This window comes from Pectinophora gossypiella, chromosome 3 (genome assembly GCF_024362695.1).
Source record: "Pectinophora gossypiella chromosome 3, ilPecGoss1.1, whole genome shotgun sequence".
Taxonomy (NCBI): domain Eukaryota; kingdom Metazoa; phylum Arthropoda; class Insecta; order Lepidoptera; family Gelechiidae; genus Pectinophora; species Pectinophora gossypiella.
In genome coordinates, this window is record NC_065406.1 from 4,533,485 (window position 1) to 4,551,891 (window position 18,407).

Below are 18,407 nucleotides of genomic sequence, written 5' to 3' on the forward strand. Positions count from 1 at the left end.
AGAGTAAAATTTTAGCGAATTAAAAATTAAATTTTCCAAAACTTTGTAAATACTAGAATTTGGATATAGCTCGTGGAGGCCCGACGGGGCCAGGCGGCCGCGAGCCGCCCGCTCCAGAAGGGACGTCCAAAATCCTGAGCAACGAGAGTCGTCTATGTACACACGTTCGCCAAGTATAAAACGAGATCGTTCGGTGCGCGGGCGACGCGGGCGAGCGCGCGCGGCGCGTCAGAAGCTGTGCGCGTGCAGCAGCGGCGCCGGCCGCGGCGCGCGCACGGCCCGCTGCGAGCGCGCGCGGCGGCGCCGCTAGCACCAGTCGTCCTCGTCCGAGTCGGAGTGGCGCGCGCGCGGCTTGTACCCGTTGGGCAGGCGCGGCGCCGGCGCCGGCGACGGCAGGGCGCGCGCGCCGCCGCCGCGGCCCAGCGCCAGCGCCGCCTCGTACGACAGCGGCGCCTCGTACGTGCGTGCCCGGTCGGACTCGAAGCCTCTGCCGCGTCTGCAACACGAACGTCCGTTAATCTCGGCACGGCCGACGGAGCGCCTGCGGGTGCCGGTTTAAACTTACCTTTCTCTAGATCTATAGTCTCGGTGTATCAGTCTTTCAACTTCTCGGCCGTACTCGTACTCGTCGTGTAGAGGCTCCACGGGCTCTCTGACCGTGTGCCTTAACGATAACTGAAAAAGATGTGACATTATAATATTATAATACAATGTTCGTTTGGTCGAGTTGATATGGCGCTACTATCGGGGAAGGATGTACTCACGTGCGAGGGGCTGTGGCTGATTCTGGTGAACGGTGGCTGCTGCTTGACCTGTAGCGTGGACGGCTTGGTGGGCGTGGGCGGCAGCTGGCGGCCGCGGCCGCGCCGCGCGCCCTCTCGCTCCCACGACCGCTCGCGCCACTCCCGCCACTCGCGGTCTCGTTCTCTCTCGCGATCACCACCTATCGGTGCCCAAACTGCCCTTTGAATAATTTGGACGTTCTATGCGCGGACCGAACGTTGCGAACGACATAATTATACGACGACAACCATAAGCTCAAGGTTTCGGGATATTGGATTAATAGTAAAGCAAGAAAAATAACAAGGGTCGTAATTAAACTATACGTACACAATAAACAGATGTGCAAACAATTTTCTTATGCGTATTCCGTCATACTTCTTCTGCGTACGTCCTCTTTCATTCGTCTACACGCGTGCAAAGCCAGAGCATCATTAGGTACATAGATAGCTATTATGCTCTTAGACATTTGCTGGTTCAGCAAAGGGTCTAAGTAATTTTGTAACAAAATGACAAGTTCAATTCAGACCCTTTGCTTTACAATAATTTGTTACAAACGTTAATGGCCGCCTAATTTTATACCTCATTGGTAATGTAAGCCGTTTGCCTTGTTATTTAGCTCTATATTATGTTTACAGCATATAGGTGAAACTTACTTTCGTTACGTTTATGTTTATTTGTTTTGTCCAATCTGAGAGTATTGGTTCGCATAAGCTTATAAGCAAAGTAATATTGACCTGTCTAGCGATTATTTTGTTATTCCGTAAAGCCGTTGTTGCAATAACCCTAAAAATGACGTTTCTTAATGTACGATTTCCGTCACTTAATAGATTAGATATATATTTGTGCAAGCATGGTTAGTCATTGAAAGCTAGAAGCCGTTTGTCCCAGGGCCGCTGGAGTGGTGACTGTTGCGCCTATGATACCCTGTGGTGTGATCCCTGAGTGTGAGTCCAGTAAGTGTGGCGAGGGGATCTCACCGTAGGTGTGGTGTGGCGGGCTGGGCGACCTCGAGGGCTGGCTCAGGCTGGTCGTGGGGTGCGGCGCCCTCCACTCCTTCCCTGCTGTCAGGAATACCTTCATGTACCTTCCACCACTTTACCCTAACCCCTCCGGACTACCGACTATTTCCTTACTCACAAAGGTGACTCTAAAAGTTTTGGGTGTCTGTTAAGGTGGTTCCAAATGTATGGGTTGTACGGACACTGGTTGGATTGCCGAGGAGTGGATTGCTATCAGTATCGGATTGTGTCCAGTGGCTACGTCTCGCACGATATCTAGTGAATATTCGATATAATTTATATAACAATAGCTATTTAATTACAATGACAAGAAGGAAGTTTGTATCGTATGGCTACTGCAGTCTACGGCAGAAATGCTAAAGTAAAATACAAAACCAGTTAAGCTTTTGCATGCTGCATGATTTAGAGTGTGGTTATTGAAGTGCATGCGCTCTAGGCACCTTTAGTTTCAGGAGGAGCCCACGAACAAAGCAGTTATTGTGCAAACAAGAGTAGATCAATGTCTCGACTGGGCGCCGTATTGTAGCATGCAGCAGGCAAATTAATTTTCGACCATATTCAGTATACGTTCCAGTTGTCAATCAATATTCACACATAGGCCAATTCCATTTCCAATTTACACAACACTTTTTGAGGTTTCCTGGCTTTTTGAATGCCAATTATAATTGCACTTACAACTAGTGTAAAATAATGTGGCCTGATGGTATAAATAATATTACTAACAATTCATGAGCGTATGATGAGCAGTTTTAAATTATAGCTATTTTCAGCTACGGATATAGAGGTTACAATACTAGCTTTGTGAAATGATCAATATGACTAGGATTTACAATCTATATTTCTAAATTCATGAACCTAATCATTTGTGGCGCAACTGCGTTCGCTCACTGATTGTCTTATAACTACATCTACAAAACATGAATATCTACAACTACTGTTAAGCTAGACGTCCCATCTTCTCACAAAACTTTCAGAGTACCTTCATGAGAAGAAAAATGTTTGCAAAACTGTTTGGAATCGGTTAAATTGAAGCTAAATAATAAAACAAGAGAAGGTATTTGCGGTTAATGTTTCAATATGAAAAAATACTACAGGAACAAAATAATATAATAATTGTCAGAGGCATATAGCTCTTTACAAGCTAGATAAATTCAAAAGTGGTTAATTATACGTTGTAGGGTTGAAATCGGCATAGGAGGTACCAAGTTTGCAATAGCGTCAATAAGCTTGTTGATGTAAATCTGTGAATATGCTCAGCGATTAAATAAACATTTCAATTCTCAAATATGCCTGGGTATCATCAGATTTACACCAACTTCTCAAACTCGTTTGTCGTTACATTATTTTGAGGTCTGTATAATTTTTAGCATATAACTAATGTCTAAGATAGAAAGCCGCCTACCATGTGGGTGATAGTGGTGGGGCGCCCTGTGCGTTCGCCCGTGTCTTTGGTGTTCGTGCTTGACTATCTCGACGACGTTGCTGACGGTATCTGAGAAGCCGATGTCGTGGTGGTAGCCTCCGTAGTGGCCTCGTCTCCTCGGGCTCGGCGTTCGTCTGCAACGTAAAGCCCCTCATTTATTAACACCAGTAAATAATCCACACTAGTTTCCATGCATGGTACAACTCATGCAACATTAACGACCACGAAAAGTATGGGTACGACAGTTCCGAAAGTAGGTTAGTGGTGAGATCTCATTTCAAGAAAACACATTTGGTTAGTAGGAGTTTGCACGTGCGTGGTAAACATACCAGTTTCCACTATGACAACTTTGAGATCAATCTCTTCTTCGATGCTTCTACAAAACAAAAAGAAAATAACAAAAAATGACAAACAAGACAATGTTATTTTGGATAGTATTTCCTTTGGAGAAATCAATGTTACCTTAAGCTAGATGACCTGCCATGGTGACCGTTTTGGTACACATGCGGCGCCTGCAGCCTCGCCTCGTCTAGCGACTCCATAGAGGCGTGATGCGATCCCACATCTTGTAACTCCAACACCTATAATTAGCACCCGATTACTTCACGTTCATTTCAACATTGCTGTTCTAAGATTTTTATCAATTCGATCGTGATAAGAACTTACTGTCCCATATTTACAAAATTCAGTTTCGGTAGACAACATTACGCATGCACATTGTGCTGTTCAAATTGCAGTTCATGCATTTACCAGTGCTAGTGCTTCTATCAACTATTTGCTTACTTACCCCTTTGTTTGTCAAAGCTAGCTAACTGTAGAATCAAGGAAACAACATGCGGTCTCACACATGCAACCTCTAGGCAGGTTAAAGTTTCAGAATATGTTTAGGTGTCATGTTTATTTGACTGTAATGTAAGTAAGTATGTTTATGTTTGATTGTGAAAGTGCTAAGTCTAATAAACGACAATATAATACCCATCCCTATTTCTAAAGACATTATTAAACCATTCACTATTTATGTATTTATCAAGAAAAGTATTAAAAATGGATATTAATTCTACAATTTAAAAAATACAATCCTATGTTACTGAAAATGTTTACCTAATTTCAACAACCATCTGTGAACTTTAAAACGTACCATTAATTATTTTAGGTACATCACAATTAAATTAATCAATAAATACTAATGGGCCTAAGCCCCTAGGAATCCTTTACCACAAATGTTACTGAGGCCTAAGACAATAATGACTTTAGTAGTTTACTAAATACGAACGACAGACATAAATTCATCACCTAATGTTTAACACCGAAACATCGATTCTAATCTGAACATAAAAGTACAACATCAACTATCTATGAAATGCATCGATGTGATCTGTTAGGACGGGGTATGTCCGCGATGGGTACAGACCGGGACAGACAAACACTGTTATCTCAAGACGTTACAATAGGTATATAAATCCAATTCATCTCTATTGTTTGACTACTCAATTTTGCTAGTTGGCATTGGTGGGAACATCGATGGCACTTGACAATAGCTATCATGAGCGTCAGATCGGGTTTGACAACATTAATGATCGGGTTGACCTAGGCATCGTTTGAGGTATTCACCTTTTTGTTGTTCCTGTAACAAAAGAGAATCAGTGTCATTAAAGCTCCTAAATGTTGAGTTACTTTTCAGCTTAAGTTGACCAAAGTCTATATAAAATTTGTCGTTTTCATCATTGATAATGCGGAGTTTTTGGATTTTTTTTGGGATTAGTTTCTTAGTTGCATTCGTAAAATTAATTTAATACATAACGTTAGGAGATTTATAAACTCAGTTAAAAGTGAGATTTTTTTTTATTGGAAATTCGTTGATACAACTGACCACAGTATTCTTAGATTGTTCTATTTTATAATATTTTCATCTTGAATTTCTGACCCAAATCGACAAAATTAATAATAAGATTTAGTTTACAAATACAATATTGCTCGACTTACTTGAGTGATTTTCTTGTGCTTCGCCGGGCGAGGTTGGCTAGGGTGTGGTCGTCGACATGAGGATGCTCCGGGTGCGGCTCCGGCGGCTCATGACTGAGCGAGCCCGCCCGCGAGCCCGTGTTCATCCCCGCCGCCACGTCCAGCAGGCAGTTAAAGAAGGACGCCTTCTGCACCACGCACCCCAACGATTCGAACACAACCCCCACACACGCACCCTCGCGCATGCTCATGTCACACAGCGGCCAGCGAACTGGACCTAACTAACGGCTAAAGCCTACATGAGTTTGCGCAATCCCATATATGTCATCATGTCCATGCTGGAGTTCTCCAATAATATGTATGTGTGTGTAAAGTGTCGAATCCAATGGTTAAAGAACAAAATGCGGAGTCAAAATGTATAGTATATTATGTCAGTGAAGATAAATGCGGCTACGGATATCTGAGAAAATAACTAGTTATATACACGTTAGTTTTAGATGTTTGAGTTGAAGATCATGTTCTGTAATGTAGAATAGGTACATGTTGGTAGTTTGGTATAGTTAGAGCTGTAAATTACAAAGCATCTTCATATTCGAAAATAGGTGCTAGAAAAATCATGTGCAATCTCAGTGAAGCCAGAGGCAGATTGTAGTTCAGCAGGTTCGTTATGTTGCAACAATCACTCAAATATTGTATTCACATCAAAGTGAAATTTTGTTCTCCAGCATGCGCAGACTTCATCGTAATTAGTATTATGTTTCATATCGTTATGCTATATTATAAAAAAATACAAGGAGGCAAACATGAGCGTAGCAAGAAAGCATAGTATTTCGATTATTTTATCATCAGGCTTCTAAAATGGAATTTTAATTGAGCCAAAATGTAATTATCAACATAAAATGTAAAACATTACAATCAGGAAAGCTAAACAACGAACAAAATTCAATCCTATGTAAACAATGTCGGTAAAAACTCATGCACAGTCCGTTATGTAGAATGAACATATGAAGTAAAATTTGATGTGTACTGTAAAATCATGTAGGAAGTAGCGAGCGACATGGGATAAAGAGACGACACAAACGGGGAAGACAAATAATCTACAGCAGAACACTAAGACTACGAGACATTTCCAGACAACTCTTCAACACAAACAAACTGGTCTACTATGTATTTTGCAACTATAGGACAGGTCACTATGTTGTGGTTTACGAAGCCCTGACGGACACTTGACAGACAAGGATGTGCTACACGCACATGTTTGTCATTCTAAAACATCAAGTGCGTCATTATCAACTAAATCTAAATTATTTATTATTATGACTAAACTACTATTGCTTTAAATTGATCAATTTAAGAAAAAACATCTTTAAATTGACCATCGTGTCCTTCTTAGTCATCACAAATTTATTTATTATCATTCTTGCATTATAAAGTATTATTCAATCAAATAGGATGCGAGAAGAAATTCACGATAAACAAAAAATATCTAGAACAGTGCAAGAAAAAAGTAGTCCAAAGTTTCGTTCCGTAAAATATTTAATACTACCGGCTGATTGGCCGTAGGGCTATTCTCGCTGAATGCCTGAAAAGTAAACCACCAATGTAGTCGACTCATTAGAGTCGATTTCAACTAAAGTGACTCTGTATTGTTGTAACATTCCTTGATATAAACGAGCAGCCAATCAGAATTTTGTAGGTAGTGAAGACGTTCTTGCAAAACATAATCGATAACAATCAATTCGAATGACTCATTTGGATCTTCAATTCACAACAATACATCCACAGGTAGACAACACAACCAACTCTAGACTAACTATAATGTTTCAAATTGTAGGTAATCTAATGTGGGGGAAATATAAGGGGCCATCAACAAACACTACTTGTAAACGTGTAGATCACCTAACCACGTAATGTTTACATTTGGCTCAAAGATACTGAAACTGTACAATTACATACATTAGGAATATTAGCCACACGGATTTACTCTGGCTTCATTTATATCTACGCAACCTACAACATTTTGTACGATTCAATTTTAATTATAAATACCTTGTACACAAAGTAAAATTCAAACAGTGGTGCGACGAAGTATACCAAGGTTTCCAACGACTTACCGGAACGCCCTGTGGTTCAGTCTGGCCAAACCTAGTCGATCTCCAACTCTCCAAGATGAGCAGGCCCGCGTAGATCTTCCCCACCGTCAGTTTCCCTGCATTAAGTACGTCGTTTCGAGGCACCAACAAGTCTAACATCTTCTTTGCTTGAAGCGGCCATATGTGAGTTATCGTTTCTCTTAGCTCCTCGTCTGCTTGGTCCATTTCTTCGGCTGTGGTAAAAAATATGGTTACGCATTTATGTTTAAAGAAGAACGCATTTTAGCAGGACATTGCTTTTAACTTCAAAAAATTACCTGATCTCATCTTGATGTTGAGGTTTTCCCGAATTAAGGCAAATAGTGTTGTCGTAAAATTAACTTTTCCTTCGTCGTCTAGCGGCATATTCATTCTAATTAGTTTCTTATATGCTAGTCTGTTTGGACATTTGTTGCCAAACCCCAGTGGAGGATCCATATTCTTCAACATATCGTACATTTCTGTATAGTGGATCTTCCCCCTAAAAAAATACAATATCTGTTAACATTTTTTTCGTATTAGAAACATACAGACACCTCTATCTAATTAGAAACTCACGTCTTTAAACAGAGTGGTCAAACTTACGTGGCGTTCGGGTCGTATTCGGCCCATATTCTAACAAATTCATCAAGATGATGAGCGCCGAGGATGGACGAGTCCCTCGTTAAGTAGTCGAAGTTGTCCATGATGACGGCAACGAACAGATTCAACATCTGGAAATATCGATGCATATGTTTAATTAGACTTAAATGGATGACTGTTAGTCACTGTAAAAATAATGGTGGCTGCAAAAAGATACAGTTTAATAAAAACAACTTGAAAAGGTGACAATAAGCTTAATACAAGAAATAAAGCATCAAACTGATTTTTAATCTAAGAAATACAAAGATAACTTGACACTTACAAGAAAGGAGCAGAAGAAAATGAAGGACACGAAGTAGGCGTAGGCAAGGGTGCTGCCGCAAACCTCGTTGGAGGACTTTCCAGCCGCCTTATCGCACTTGGCAGGCTTGAGACACGCCAGCATGATGTTCGGCCACGACTCGCCCGTTGCGCATCTGCGCATATTAGTGGCTCACAGAAACCAAACGTACAAGTCACAAATAAATATCACAAATCAATTAAAACTTCACACACAACCGTTCACCATCCAGATTCAGTAGCAAATTTCTCTGAAGGAAATAATAGTAATGATGCATTAGAAGTTAATATCAAAATGGATGCAGTCAGTAAAGGGACACCGAGAATGTTTATATTATTTATACTGCGTTTCAACACCAATCTAAATGTACACAAATCTATATTTATAAAATGAATTGAAACAACATCGTCTCATACGAAGAATACAATTTAAATTTAGTTTTCGACTACATACTTGGATTCTGTGAGTTTACATGCGTCACATTCATGCAGTTTGACAAACATAATTACGATGTACTAAACTATTTTTGAAGTACGAGTATTCCCAAGAGATATTTGTAAAGCTTATTTTGCTAGATCTGTATTTACCTACTATTTATTGCAATTGTAGCTACTAGATGATTGTATATTTCGCAAGTCGTCTATGGAATCCAATTCAAAATTGTATTCAAAGTTTCTATTAAAATCAAGTATTATTGTTTGTTTTCAACCCAGAAGAACTGTGAATATTCCTTACCTGAATAGCAGCATAAGTCCTTGAATGAAGCTTCGAAAATTGTTGTGTCTGTTTATATCATTGTCTGCTGATAATTCTATATTGCCAAACACCTGTGTCCAAGCAGATACAACACAAAAGGTCAGCTTTGTGTGCAATTCTTACGTGTTACCTAACGTCCTATGCTCCACCCCGATGATAATGTTACATACTAATACTCTACCTAATGACGAGTCTATTGCTAGCACTAGGGATACGAAAACAAAGGTATACAAAGTATCTAGGTAGGTACAAACATAGATGCAACGTTAAGGTCAAGGACAACAATCCAGAGGGCAATCGTTATCACTAAGGATCGTCTAATGCTACTGTTTATTTTTACATGTACTATTTTTACGGATACAATGACATCCGCATCCGATGAAGATGATATACACATGTGACACTGATAGCAGAGACAGATTTTCGTCAACCGTCAGAATGAGTTAACAAGATGCAACACCCGACGAGGTTCCAAGTGCCATGCTTTCTAAGAGTATAGTTCGAGTCTCCTCGGGCCCTGGACACGTGATGACTACGCCCTCGCGGCAGACACGTGAAACAGTTAGGGTCCACTACGCGGTACTGTCCTCTCACCGAAATAGCAGCAAGAGTGCTCCCACGAAAGATCGGAAGTTGTTATGCCGGTTGATAGCACTGTCTGGATCGTATTGCATGTTTCCGAAAACCTGTCATTAGAAATTTGTCAGTGCCTACCGTTTATGATATATACCTGACGGCTTGGCATATTCCAATCGCGTTATTTGCTTCATATAAAGTAATCTAGCCATGGAGCTTATATGTGGGTGGGTAATCAAATGCTACTTAGGTTATTGTTATGGGATATGACTACATATTGGACTTCAATAACTCCAATATAATAATAATAATGTCTAAACCAGTACAAAATATGGGGATGGACCAGAGCATATATTTACTAAATAACCTACTATACTTGGATTAGGATGTATTTAAATATAAATGTAGTATTCATTCAATAACTTTACAAAAAAAAGTTCCCCAAGACTACATTACATTGTTTACTCTAAAACTAGATTATAATAAGTATGGTTTCAAAAAATCTATGTTACTGATGTCTAACTAACAATTTGATTCTAAAATTTTGACTCTATTTATAAAAAGTATGCACGAGTAATAAAACTCCATAACTCCCAAGAGTTCTAAATAAAACTTCCACAAAATGTTTTGAAATACTCTAATGTTATCTAAAATTTCCAACTGTAACGCTTTTGACCCCAAAACGATTTAAGAAACATATATTTATAGATATTAAAGATAAAAAATAAGAGAAAACTGACACAGACCTGCATCCCGATGATGGCGTAGATGAAGAAAAGCATCGCGATGAGAAGGCACACATAGGGTAAGGCTTTGAAACTCTGTACGAATGTCCAGAGTAGTATCCGAATAGTATAACCCTGCCTGAGCAGCTTGATCAGTCGCGCGGCTCTGAACAGGCGTAGGAAACCGACATTAAACGTGTTCTCCTGTAAAATTCGAAAACAAAATCAGAATACCATCAAAAGAGACTCGAAAATTTATGACGAATGCTGATGTTACTCTGACTTCGATTTTGTAGAACACAATAAATCGTGGCAAAAGTTACAGTTTTGAGGAATGCAGTACTTTAATCAACTATATATACCAAACAACAGCCCAATTCTGATCTACAAAATCGACAAGGTAGTGTGAGCGGTAATGCCGATCAAAAATTCATAGCCAAAATTTTGCATAACAATTTCTGACAAAACATTTTCTGTAATGGTATTTTAAAGAAGCTTTGGTAACCAGCGATGCATAATTTATCAAATAGCTAAGGAACGGATCGTAACGCTAGTTAAATCTAATTCACAACAGTAATGGAAAACTGACAAAGTAAATAATAAAGGAGAGACGGCACAGAAACAAAACGTTACGTATCAAAAATTTTGTAGCTACTAATTTATGTCATGTCGCCAACGTTTCATTGGGGTTTGATAAATTTTGAAACAGACAATTTACAATCTAAATCCTAAAATTTAGAACAGCTTTGATTTTCTCTAATTATATATCACATAACACACCAAACTGTAATTTGGAAATATCTAGACAACCCCAAAACAGGTCCCTAGCATACCATTTTGCCTACAAAACTACAGAATGTCTATTACATCCTATAATTTCTAAAATTTTCTAGCACTACAGATACATATTGAACAGTTTTGTAATATGTACACAATTTGTCTAAACCAATGACCAATTTGTTACAAAAATCTAAGTTCCTAGCAATCAAATAGTTAATTCGTTACCTGCTGACAGGAAATGTCAGCACAGTTTTCAGCAAGGTCGGTCTGCAATCAGGATATATCCTTTACCTTCACTTTCATTTAAAACAAACAAAACACCGGCAGCAAAGAAAGTTGCATATAAGAGCCAATACATCTAAACAACTCCCTCGTTTAAATTGGAATGAAAAATCATGATGGTGACACAATATACATAAATACCAAGAAAGAGTTGAATTTTTAGTTATATTGGTTCTGTTAAGATGTTAGAGAAGTTAAAAATGAAGTTAGTGATAGATAGAAGCAAGTTTAATTATACAAGTTAAAACAGATTACTTACGCCAAACTCCATAATGAGGGCATCAATAATACTTCCAATGACCGTTATGAAATCAAATGTATTCCACGGATCTTTGAAAAAATTCTGCAAACGGAAAGTGATGTTACCACAAGGAACTACATAGCAAATTGAATACTTAAATATTTCACTTACGATTCAAACAATAAAACCTAAGGGAATACATACAAATGTACACTTTCCATGTAACAATTATTAATTTTAACAATAGGATGTTTTGAATAGGATAGGAATAAGGATATCTCTCTTATTTAATACTATTAAGTACTTAAATGCTATAAAAATATTTTGCTTAAAAATCTAGCAAATCCTAATTAGTGATGAAATCTATTAAAAACCTATGACTTATTAAAATAAGCGGCATTTCGTAAAGTTTCTATGAAAATATTTCTAGCTTTAAATATATTCAAGTCAATGTTGAATATTAATTGCTATGCTAAGATAATGTAATTAAAAAACTGAAAGTGTATTTATTATTTGTTAGACGCAAAGGTCGAAATCACTCTGATCAGAATACAGTTCCTATTATTTTTGACTTATAATCATTAAATTATATAAATATTTTGTCGTTTTATTAAAAGAAATGATCAATGTAACTTTTCAAATGAAATTCGACATTCACATCTCAAAATATTCACCAAAAGAACACATTTCATAGTCTAAAAAACTGTTCTTTGGCAGTGTGATTTAAATCAATAATATTATTATTATGCTATAAATTAAAACTGCATCAAATTCTTACCGTACATCCGAAGGCAATCAGCTTCAAAACGGTCTCGAGAAGGAAGAAGAACGTAAAGACGAGGTTCATGAATGTTAGCATGTCCATGAGTAGTGGTGGAGCCTCGTGAAACTACCACAAAATTAATACCAATAGCTTTAACCTTAACTCAAAATATATCAATTACATCCAACCCAAATGCATTACAGCTTTTCTCCTTCAAATCAAACATGATGCCGCTACAGTTGCTAAAATAGTGTTCATCAAATCTACCAAAAATGTTATAGTGCATTTGGCTTCGATGCTCTAAAATATTATTCTACTGCTAAAGTTATATGAAAAATAAACTTCAATTGTATTTATCATGTAACAACGAGTGTAACGGTTTTTGTGTATGTGTGTGTTTTGTATTCAATTTTAGTTCTTTTATGAGCCAATTTTCCAAGTGTGTGAAAATGTAGTAGATAGGTAGTATTGTGGCTTAGTGCACGTGCTTGCATGCAAACCAGAATGTACATACATGCACACGGCATTCACGGCGTACAAACAACCATTTGACATTTATTTACACTGCTTCAGAACTGATACTGTGTAGAGTAAACAAATGCTTACTTACCTTTCACAGCTGCAGCTATAGTTTTTCACCAACACTTACCTTCGCCAACAGTCACAAGCTGACAAAGTCTTTGAAGCCTTTGTCACTAGTAGAAATATTAAAGAACACTATAGCGGCGTAGTGCGTAACATACAGTGCACATGCAGCAGGAAGAGAAAGCCATGCTCAACATGATTTGCAAATTAACTCAGATCGTTACTTCCACCATCGTCAGAGAGAATCTAGAATTGGATACTAAGGAAGGAGTGGTATTTACTCGGCTGGAAATATTCCCATACAGTCATGTAAATAGACAAAATAGCCATGTTAGTAACAGAAAGAGTACATTTGTACCTATTATGTATATCTCTTTAAACTTCACAAGTGTCGGTCCATACTGTGTGTTAGTGTACTTACTTTGACACCATAAGCGATGATTTTCAACACCGTTTCCACGGAAAACATTCCAGTAAACCCCATATTCGAATACTTGAGGACATCCGCGTAGAGGTCATTTTGATTATAGTACTGCCATTTCGAGACGACGTGACGGGCGTATAGGATAAACCCATGGCAATGAAAATAGATATTTGTTACTTCATACATTGATATGTGGAAAATAATAATAAGGTATTGTTGTGATGTACAGGCTGGAGTAGTTCAGAAGTTATGTAAGTAGGTTAGTTCGAGTAATTTAGTACTTTTAGCACGGCATTGCTCATTACCGTAGGTTTGTAAAAGAATAATATAAATAAAGGACATGTAATTGACTCGGTGAGGAAATGTGCTTAATTTTTGTAGATATTTAAAACAAAATAAAAAAAAATAAAAACAAATAGACAGGGTCACAATGGAATGAAAGCTCTGTTTAAAGATGCTTTCAATATAGACATAAGTTCAATGAAATAAATACTTAGATGAATGGTAGGTACTAAAAACATAAATGTAGATTTCAATCTTAATCCCCAGTTAGATACCAATCGAGAAAATACAGAATTTATAAGATACGCGTCAAGAATTAAAGTTCCAATTAAAAATATAAAGCAGCTTGTAGCCACCAATACGCCTGGCAGTAGGCCATTCCACCAAGCATGCATATTGTTGACATTGAACACGATTAGGAATGTCTTAAATAAGATCATGCAACACGAACAACATAAATTGGCCCATGCCACGTCCTAACTTCCAGAGATGTTGTGCATTCACAAGCACGAATCCGAATAGAGATTTTGTGTGTAAGTGCCGTAGAATGTGCAGGAAGGAGAGGTATATCGTGCAGTAACACTGAATACATACATAGTAATGAATAGCAAGCCAGGATACGAAAGGATCACTCAACAGAACACAGGATTGAAACGGTAAATTAATATTGACGGTCACACTCGATGGGATAGGCTCAGTATTTTAAGACGCGCATTCCAATGCAGTGTGTCCGACTCCGAGTATTGTGATATCACGGTACATCATGTTTGTCTGTATGTGTATGTGTAATGTAGATATTATTCCTGATCGTCTTGGTCGAGGCAGTACCTAATACTTGAAGTCAATTAGTAAATCAATATTTCGCAAGTACAGCATTTTCATAGTTTGTCAATGAAGGATTGCAACTTTACAAAGTGATACTAAACTGAAGGCCTTTGCAGTTGTTAAACTAGTAGATCTAATGGTGCTCAACAAATATAGGGACGCATTTACGACAGGGTTTAGAATGTTATTGGTTGCCAGCCAGAGAGTTTTATTCAATCTTACTCCACACTACTCTCTGGTGAGGCTTAGTGCAGACAGTGGTTATCTAGGTCCTTTTTGTCTGTGCCTTGTGATAGAGGCTAACTCTCTTTGACATCTACCTCATTGTGATCATTTTCTACTTTTCACATTTATGGTGCTAACTTTGTCTGTATGTTTTTGTTATGATCACTTTAATTGCTAGTGTTATGTTTGACATTCGTTTTTGAATTTCTTAGTTGAATTATATTTACGTTTACATTATTCTAACACATTTAAGCTTTGGAAATACATACCTTCATCATGAGCAGCAGTGTGTTGAGAACAATGAGAGTCATGATGAAGTACTCGAAGGGCGTAGAGACGACTATTCTCCACACTTTGTACTTAAAACTCGCCCTTTTGCTTGGCATATACCTCTCGAGAGGTCGCGCTTCTATCGTAAAGTCTATACATGATTTCTGGAAATTAAACGACATTGTAAGAACGTGCACTTACCTAGTACCGTCATATTCCTTCACATTTTATTCACAACTGTATTATAAATTACGCAATATGTGTAACACATCATAATGTAATAGTCAGTTTAATACAACATTTAACAAACATACAATACCACAACCATTATTTGCTCATCAAAATTCTTACCTGATTTTTATCAATTTCACCGTCTTGCAACTCTGCTTCACCCTGCTCTTGAAATGTGATAATTATCAGAGCTACGAATATGTTAACAAAGAAGAACGGAAACACTACAAAGTAAACTATATAAAATATGGACATTTCTATTCGAAAATTTTGTATGGGTCCCCTATCTTCGTAAGTGGCAGCCATTGAATTTTGTAATACTCTGTAACAAAGACATTTCATTAAATATAAGTATCAGTGTCAGCATTCTATTTCTATTTTGACAAAGTAAGATGCAACCATAAAAATGAGTTACTTTTCTCGCCTTAATGCAAGCTTTCTTCATTACTATCAGCATAAATATCTCTTTAAGTCTTTACTAGGCTTTTAAAGGGGCCATTGACGTTTAATAGACTTTAAGGGGAATTGAGTATATTATTCGGATATATAATCAATCGATACGTACTGTGGCCACCCTTCCCCCGTCTGCACCGCAAATAGCGTTAGCATGGCAGTGGCGACGTTATCGTAATGGAAGGACTGCGTCGTCCACTGACGTTTCGCCACCTTCGGCAGCAGACTGTTTGACTCGTAGACGAAGTACGACCCTCTGTGAATTTCAAAATCACCATTATTCATTGTCTGAATTCGACAACGTGTTATTGACCTTTCATTTATAATTTTACGGGAACCTTGAAAACGGGCTATAGGCGTAACGTCAAATTATACATTTATCCCATTTATTACTTCTTTGAAAAACGGATACAACTCAAACCATAACGTATAAGATAACATGACTATAGTACATAATTTACATAAGATTCAAGTTTTTAACATTAGATTTTAATCTTATTTAACTATTAAAAATATATTTGAAAACGTATACTCACTGGCAGTCTTCAAAGGTATTCTTACTGATATCGTTGCAGTGAAAAAATTTACCATTAAAAAGTTGAACCGCGATTACAGCGAATATGAATTGAAACAATATGTACACAATGAGAATGTTAATGACATTTTTCAAAGAGTTCACAACACAGTCAAACACTGCTTTTAACTTTGGAACACGTTTTATAGTTTTCAATGGTCTGAGCACTCTTAACACTCGTAACGACTTTATTGTGGACAAATTTTGTCCCGCCCCCTTTTTTACGCCTCTGCAAAAGAAGAAAGAACAATGTTACTGGCGCAATTTGCTACTTAACGACATACTTTAAGAAGAAAGATATATAAAAGTAGATGTTTGTCTCTTCAACGATTCTTTAACAGAATGTTGTTTTGTGTGAATTCCAATTAGTGACAAATCCGGAAGAAAAATACAAAGCCGATAATCGTAAAGAAGGCATAGTTATAACCCTGCTGACACAACATCAACAAAAATGTTGGCAGACAGGTAAAAATTAAATAGATGCGACTACAAATTAATATGGAGAAAACATACCCGATTTCAAAACTGAAGCTAACTAGGGCACAGATGACGACCGCGGCATCCATGATGTTCCACAAGTCACGCAGGTACGCGCCGGGGTGGAACAGGATGCCCAGATCGACGATCTTCAGCAACATCTCCACGGTGAACACACCGGTGAATGCGTAGTCGAAGCAGTTTAGGATCTTGTTCCTGTTGAAATAGCAAGTATTGAAAAGTTATCATGGCAGAGGCAGACAGAAGTAGGGGTAAATGCACTTTATTGGTTTAGGCCAATAAAGAGACAGTTAAAAGGGAAGGAGCTTTTGCAAGTAAAGACTTGCTATATAAATAATTGCTAAAATAACACACCAATTACATTTTTGTTTACATATTACAAATTCAAAACTCATATTCTTGAAAATATTATATTCACAAGAGCAGATTTTTTATGAGTAATTGAAGATTGAATTCACCAAAAGAGTTTTCTACGAGTAGCCTTGGACGACATACCTACATTATGTTTTGTGGTTGGTAATACATAGTTTTATTTGCAAGTATAAGAATCATTATCACAATAAATAGTGTTAATATATAACTCACCTATCACTCTCTTCGACTACGGGGTCTTCAGCTGCTAAAGCTGCAGAACTCATACATATAACTATCATGATAAAAAAATCAAAATATCTTAAATTTACAACCCAGTGTGCGCCTCGCCTAATTCTGTAAAAGAAATAGGACAAAACATTAGGAAACTGGATCATTTATTAATTAAATCTAGGTACGGTCGTACTGGAGTTGATACAAAATATGGTGTACATGATCTGTTGCGTCTAGTAAACTAAAACTTATTTCAAAATTACTTAAGGTCTGCTCAGATGCCTTTTAAAATCCAAATAACATTTTTAACTATTCTGTGTGTAAATCCTTAAATGCGGCAAATGGGGAATTGAATGTTACGTTTGTAGAGGGCGCATTATAAAAAAAAAATGTGTGATTCGACTTACGGATTAGTAGGTGACAAAATAAACATGGACGAATATGGCAGCATTGGTTTTGGTCCATCTGGTATCTCCTCATCATCTTTTTTGGCCTCTTCTTTCTTCTTGTTCTGAAAACGTGAAACTTTTTACCGTTCCAAAGTTTACACAGCAGTTTACATAACTAAAACGACTAGTGTCAATCCACATCTACTAATACATTTAACAGCGAGATGTTCAAAATCACAAAAACTGCACTTGATGTGCAGGTTTTGATAAAAATGATAGAGGCTCTAATCACATGACTAGACTAATACATAATTATGTATGACAATGACCCGTAAATCATAATGACATCTAATCCTTTCATCTAGAAAATTTTTAAAACAAAATAAACAAATGTTCACCTACTCGTAATAAATATCTAACATCTAGATTTTAACTGGCATGTATTTATAGAAAGCTATTGGTGAGTAATCGTAAATTATGTGCAAATACTAGAATTGTAGTGGATAATTCTAATAAGAATTATTAAGGAAAAGATTCAATGAATACAGAAGCAAACAAAGATGATTGTCCTATTTTTTATTAGTCCTATAACAGCAGTAATAAATGATGAATTTAAACACGTAGCCATCTATTAAATGTGTTAAAATATTATATTAAATAATTATAAAAACACCTAGTTGTATAATTTGGCCCACATAAGCG

General features: G+C 37.4%; 1 protein-coding gene across 12 annotated transcripts in view; it reads right to left on the minus strand.

Annotated features, from left to right (window-relative positions):
* Positions 1-306: 306 nt before the first annotated feature.
* LOC126379762 (voltage-dependent calcium channel type A subunit alpha-1) overlaps positions 307-18,407 on the minus strand; it is a 51,038-nt gene continuing 32,937 nt past the window's right edge. For 2 of the 12 annotated variants that reach the window (XM_050028662.1, XM_050028646.1), the window contains 21 exons: positions 17,724-17,827; positions 17,317-17,439; positions 16,747-16,926; positions 16,196-16,462; positions 15,772-15,915; positions 15,327-15,528; positions 14,975-15,139; positions 13,371-13,481; positions 11,620-11,703; positions 10,320-10,502; positions 8,977-9,068; positions 8,224-8,377; positions 7,905-8,032; positions 7,598-7,800; positions 7,302-7,513; positions 3,688-3,806; positions 3,205-3,359; positions 1,761-1,844; positions 765-958; positions 566-675; positions 307-496 (listed from right to left, as the gene is read on the minus strand). In XM_050028662.1, coding sequence (XP_049884619.1) covers positions 307-496; positions 566-675; positions 765-958; positions 1,761-1,844; positions 3,205-3,359; positions 3,688-3,806; positions 7,302-7,513; positions 7,598-7,800; positions 7,905-8,032; positions 8,224-8,377; positions 8,977-9,068; positions 10,320-10,502; positions 11,620-11,703; positions 13,371-13,481; positions 14,975-15,139; positions 15,327-15,528; positions 15,772-15,915; positions 16,196-16,462; positions 16,747-16,926; positions 17,317-17,439; positions 17,724-17,827 — 3,204 coding nt within the window. Of the gene's footprint in view, positions 497-565; positions 676-764; positions 959-1,760; positions 1,845-3,204; positions 3,360-3,554; positions 3,602-3,687; positions 3,807-4,836; positions 4,850-5,208; positions 5,376-6,733; positions 6,770-7,301; positions 7,514-7,597; positions 7,801-7,904; positions 8,033-8,223; positions 8,378-8,976; positions 9,069-10,319; positions 10,503-11,619; positions 11,704-12,379; positions 12,491-13,370; positions 13,482-14,974; positions 15,140-15,326; positions 15,529-15,771; positions 15,916-16,195; positions 16,463-16,746; positions 16,927-17,316; positions 17,440-17,723; positions 17,828-18,407 lie in introns of those variants that run through there. The other 10 variants (XM_050028588.1, XM_050028594.1, XM_050028583.1 and 7 more) reach the window with 10 other exon arrangements.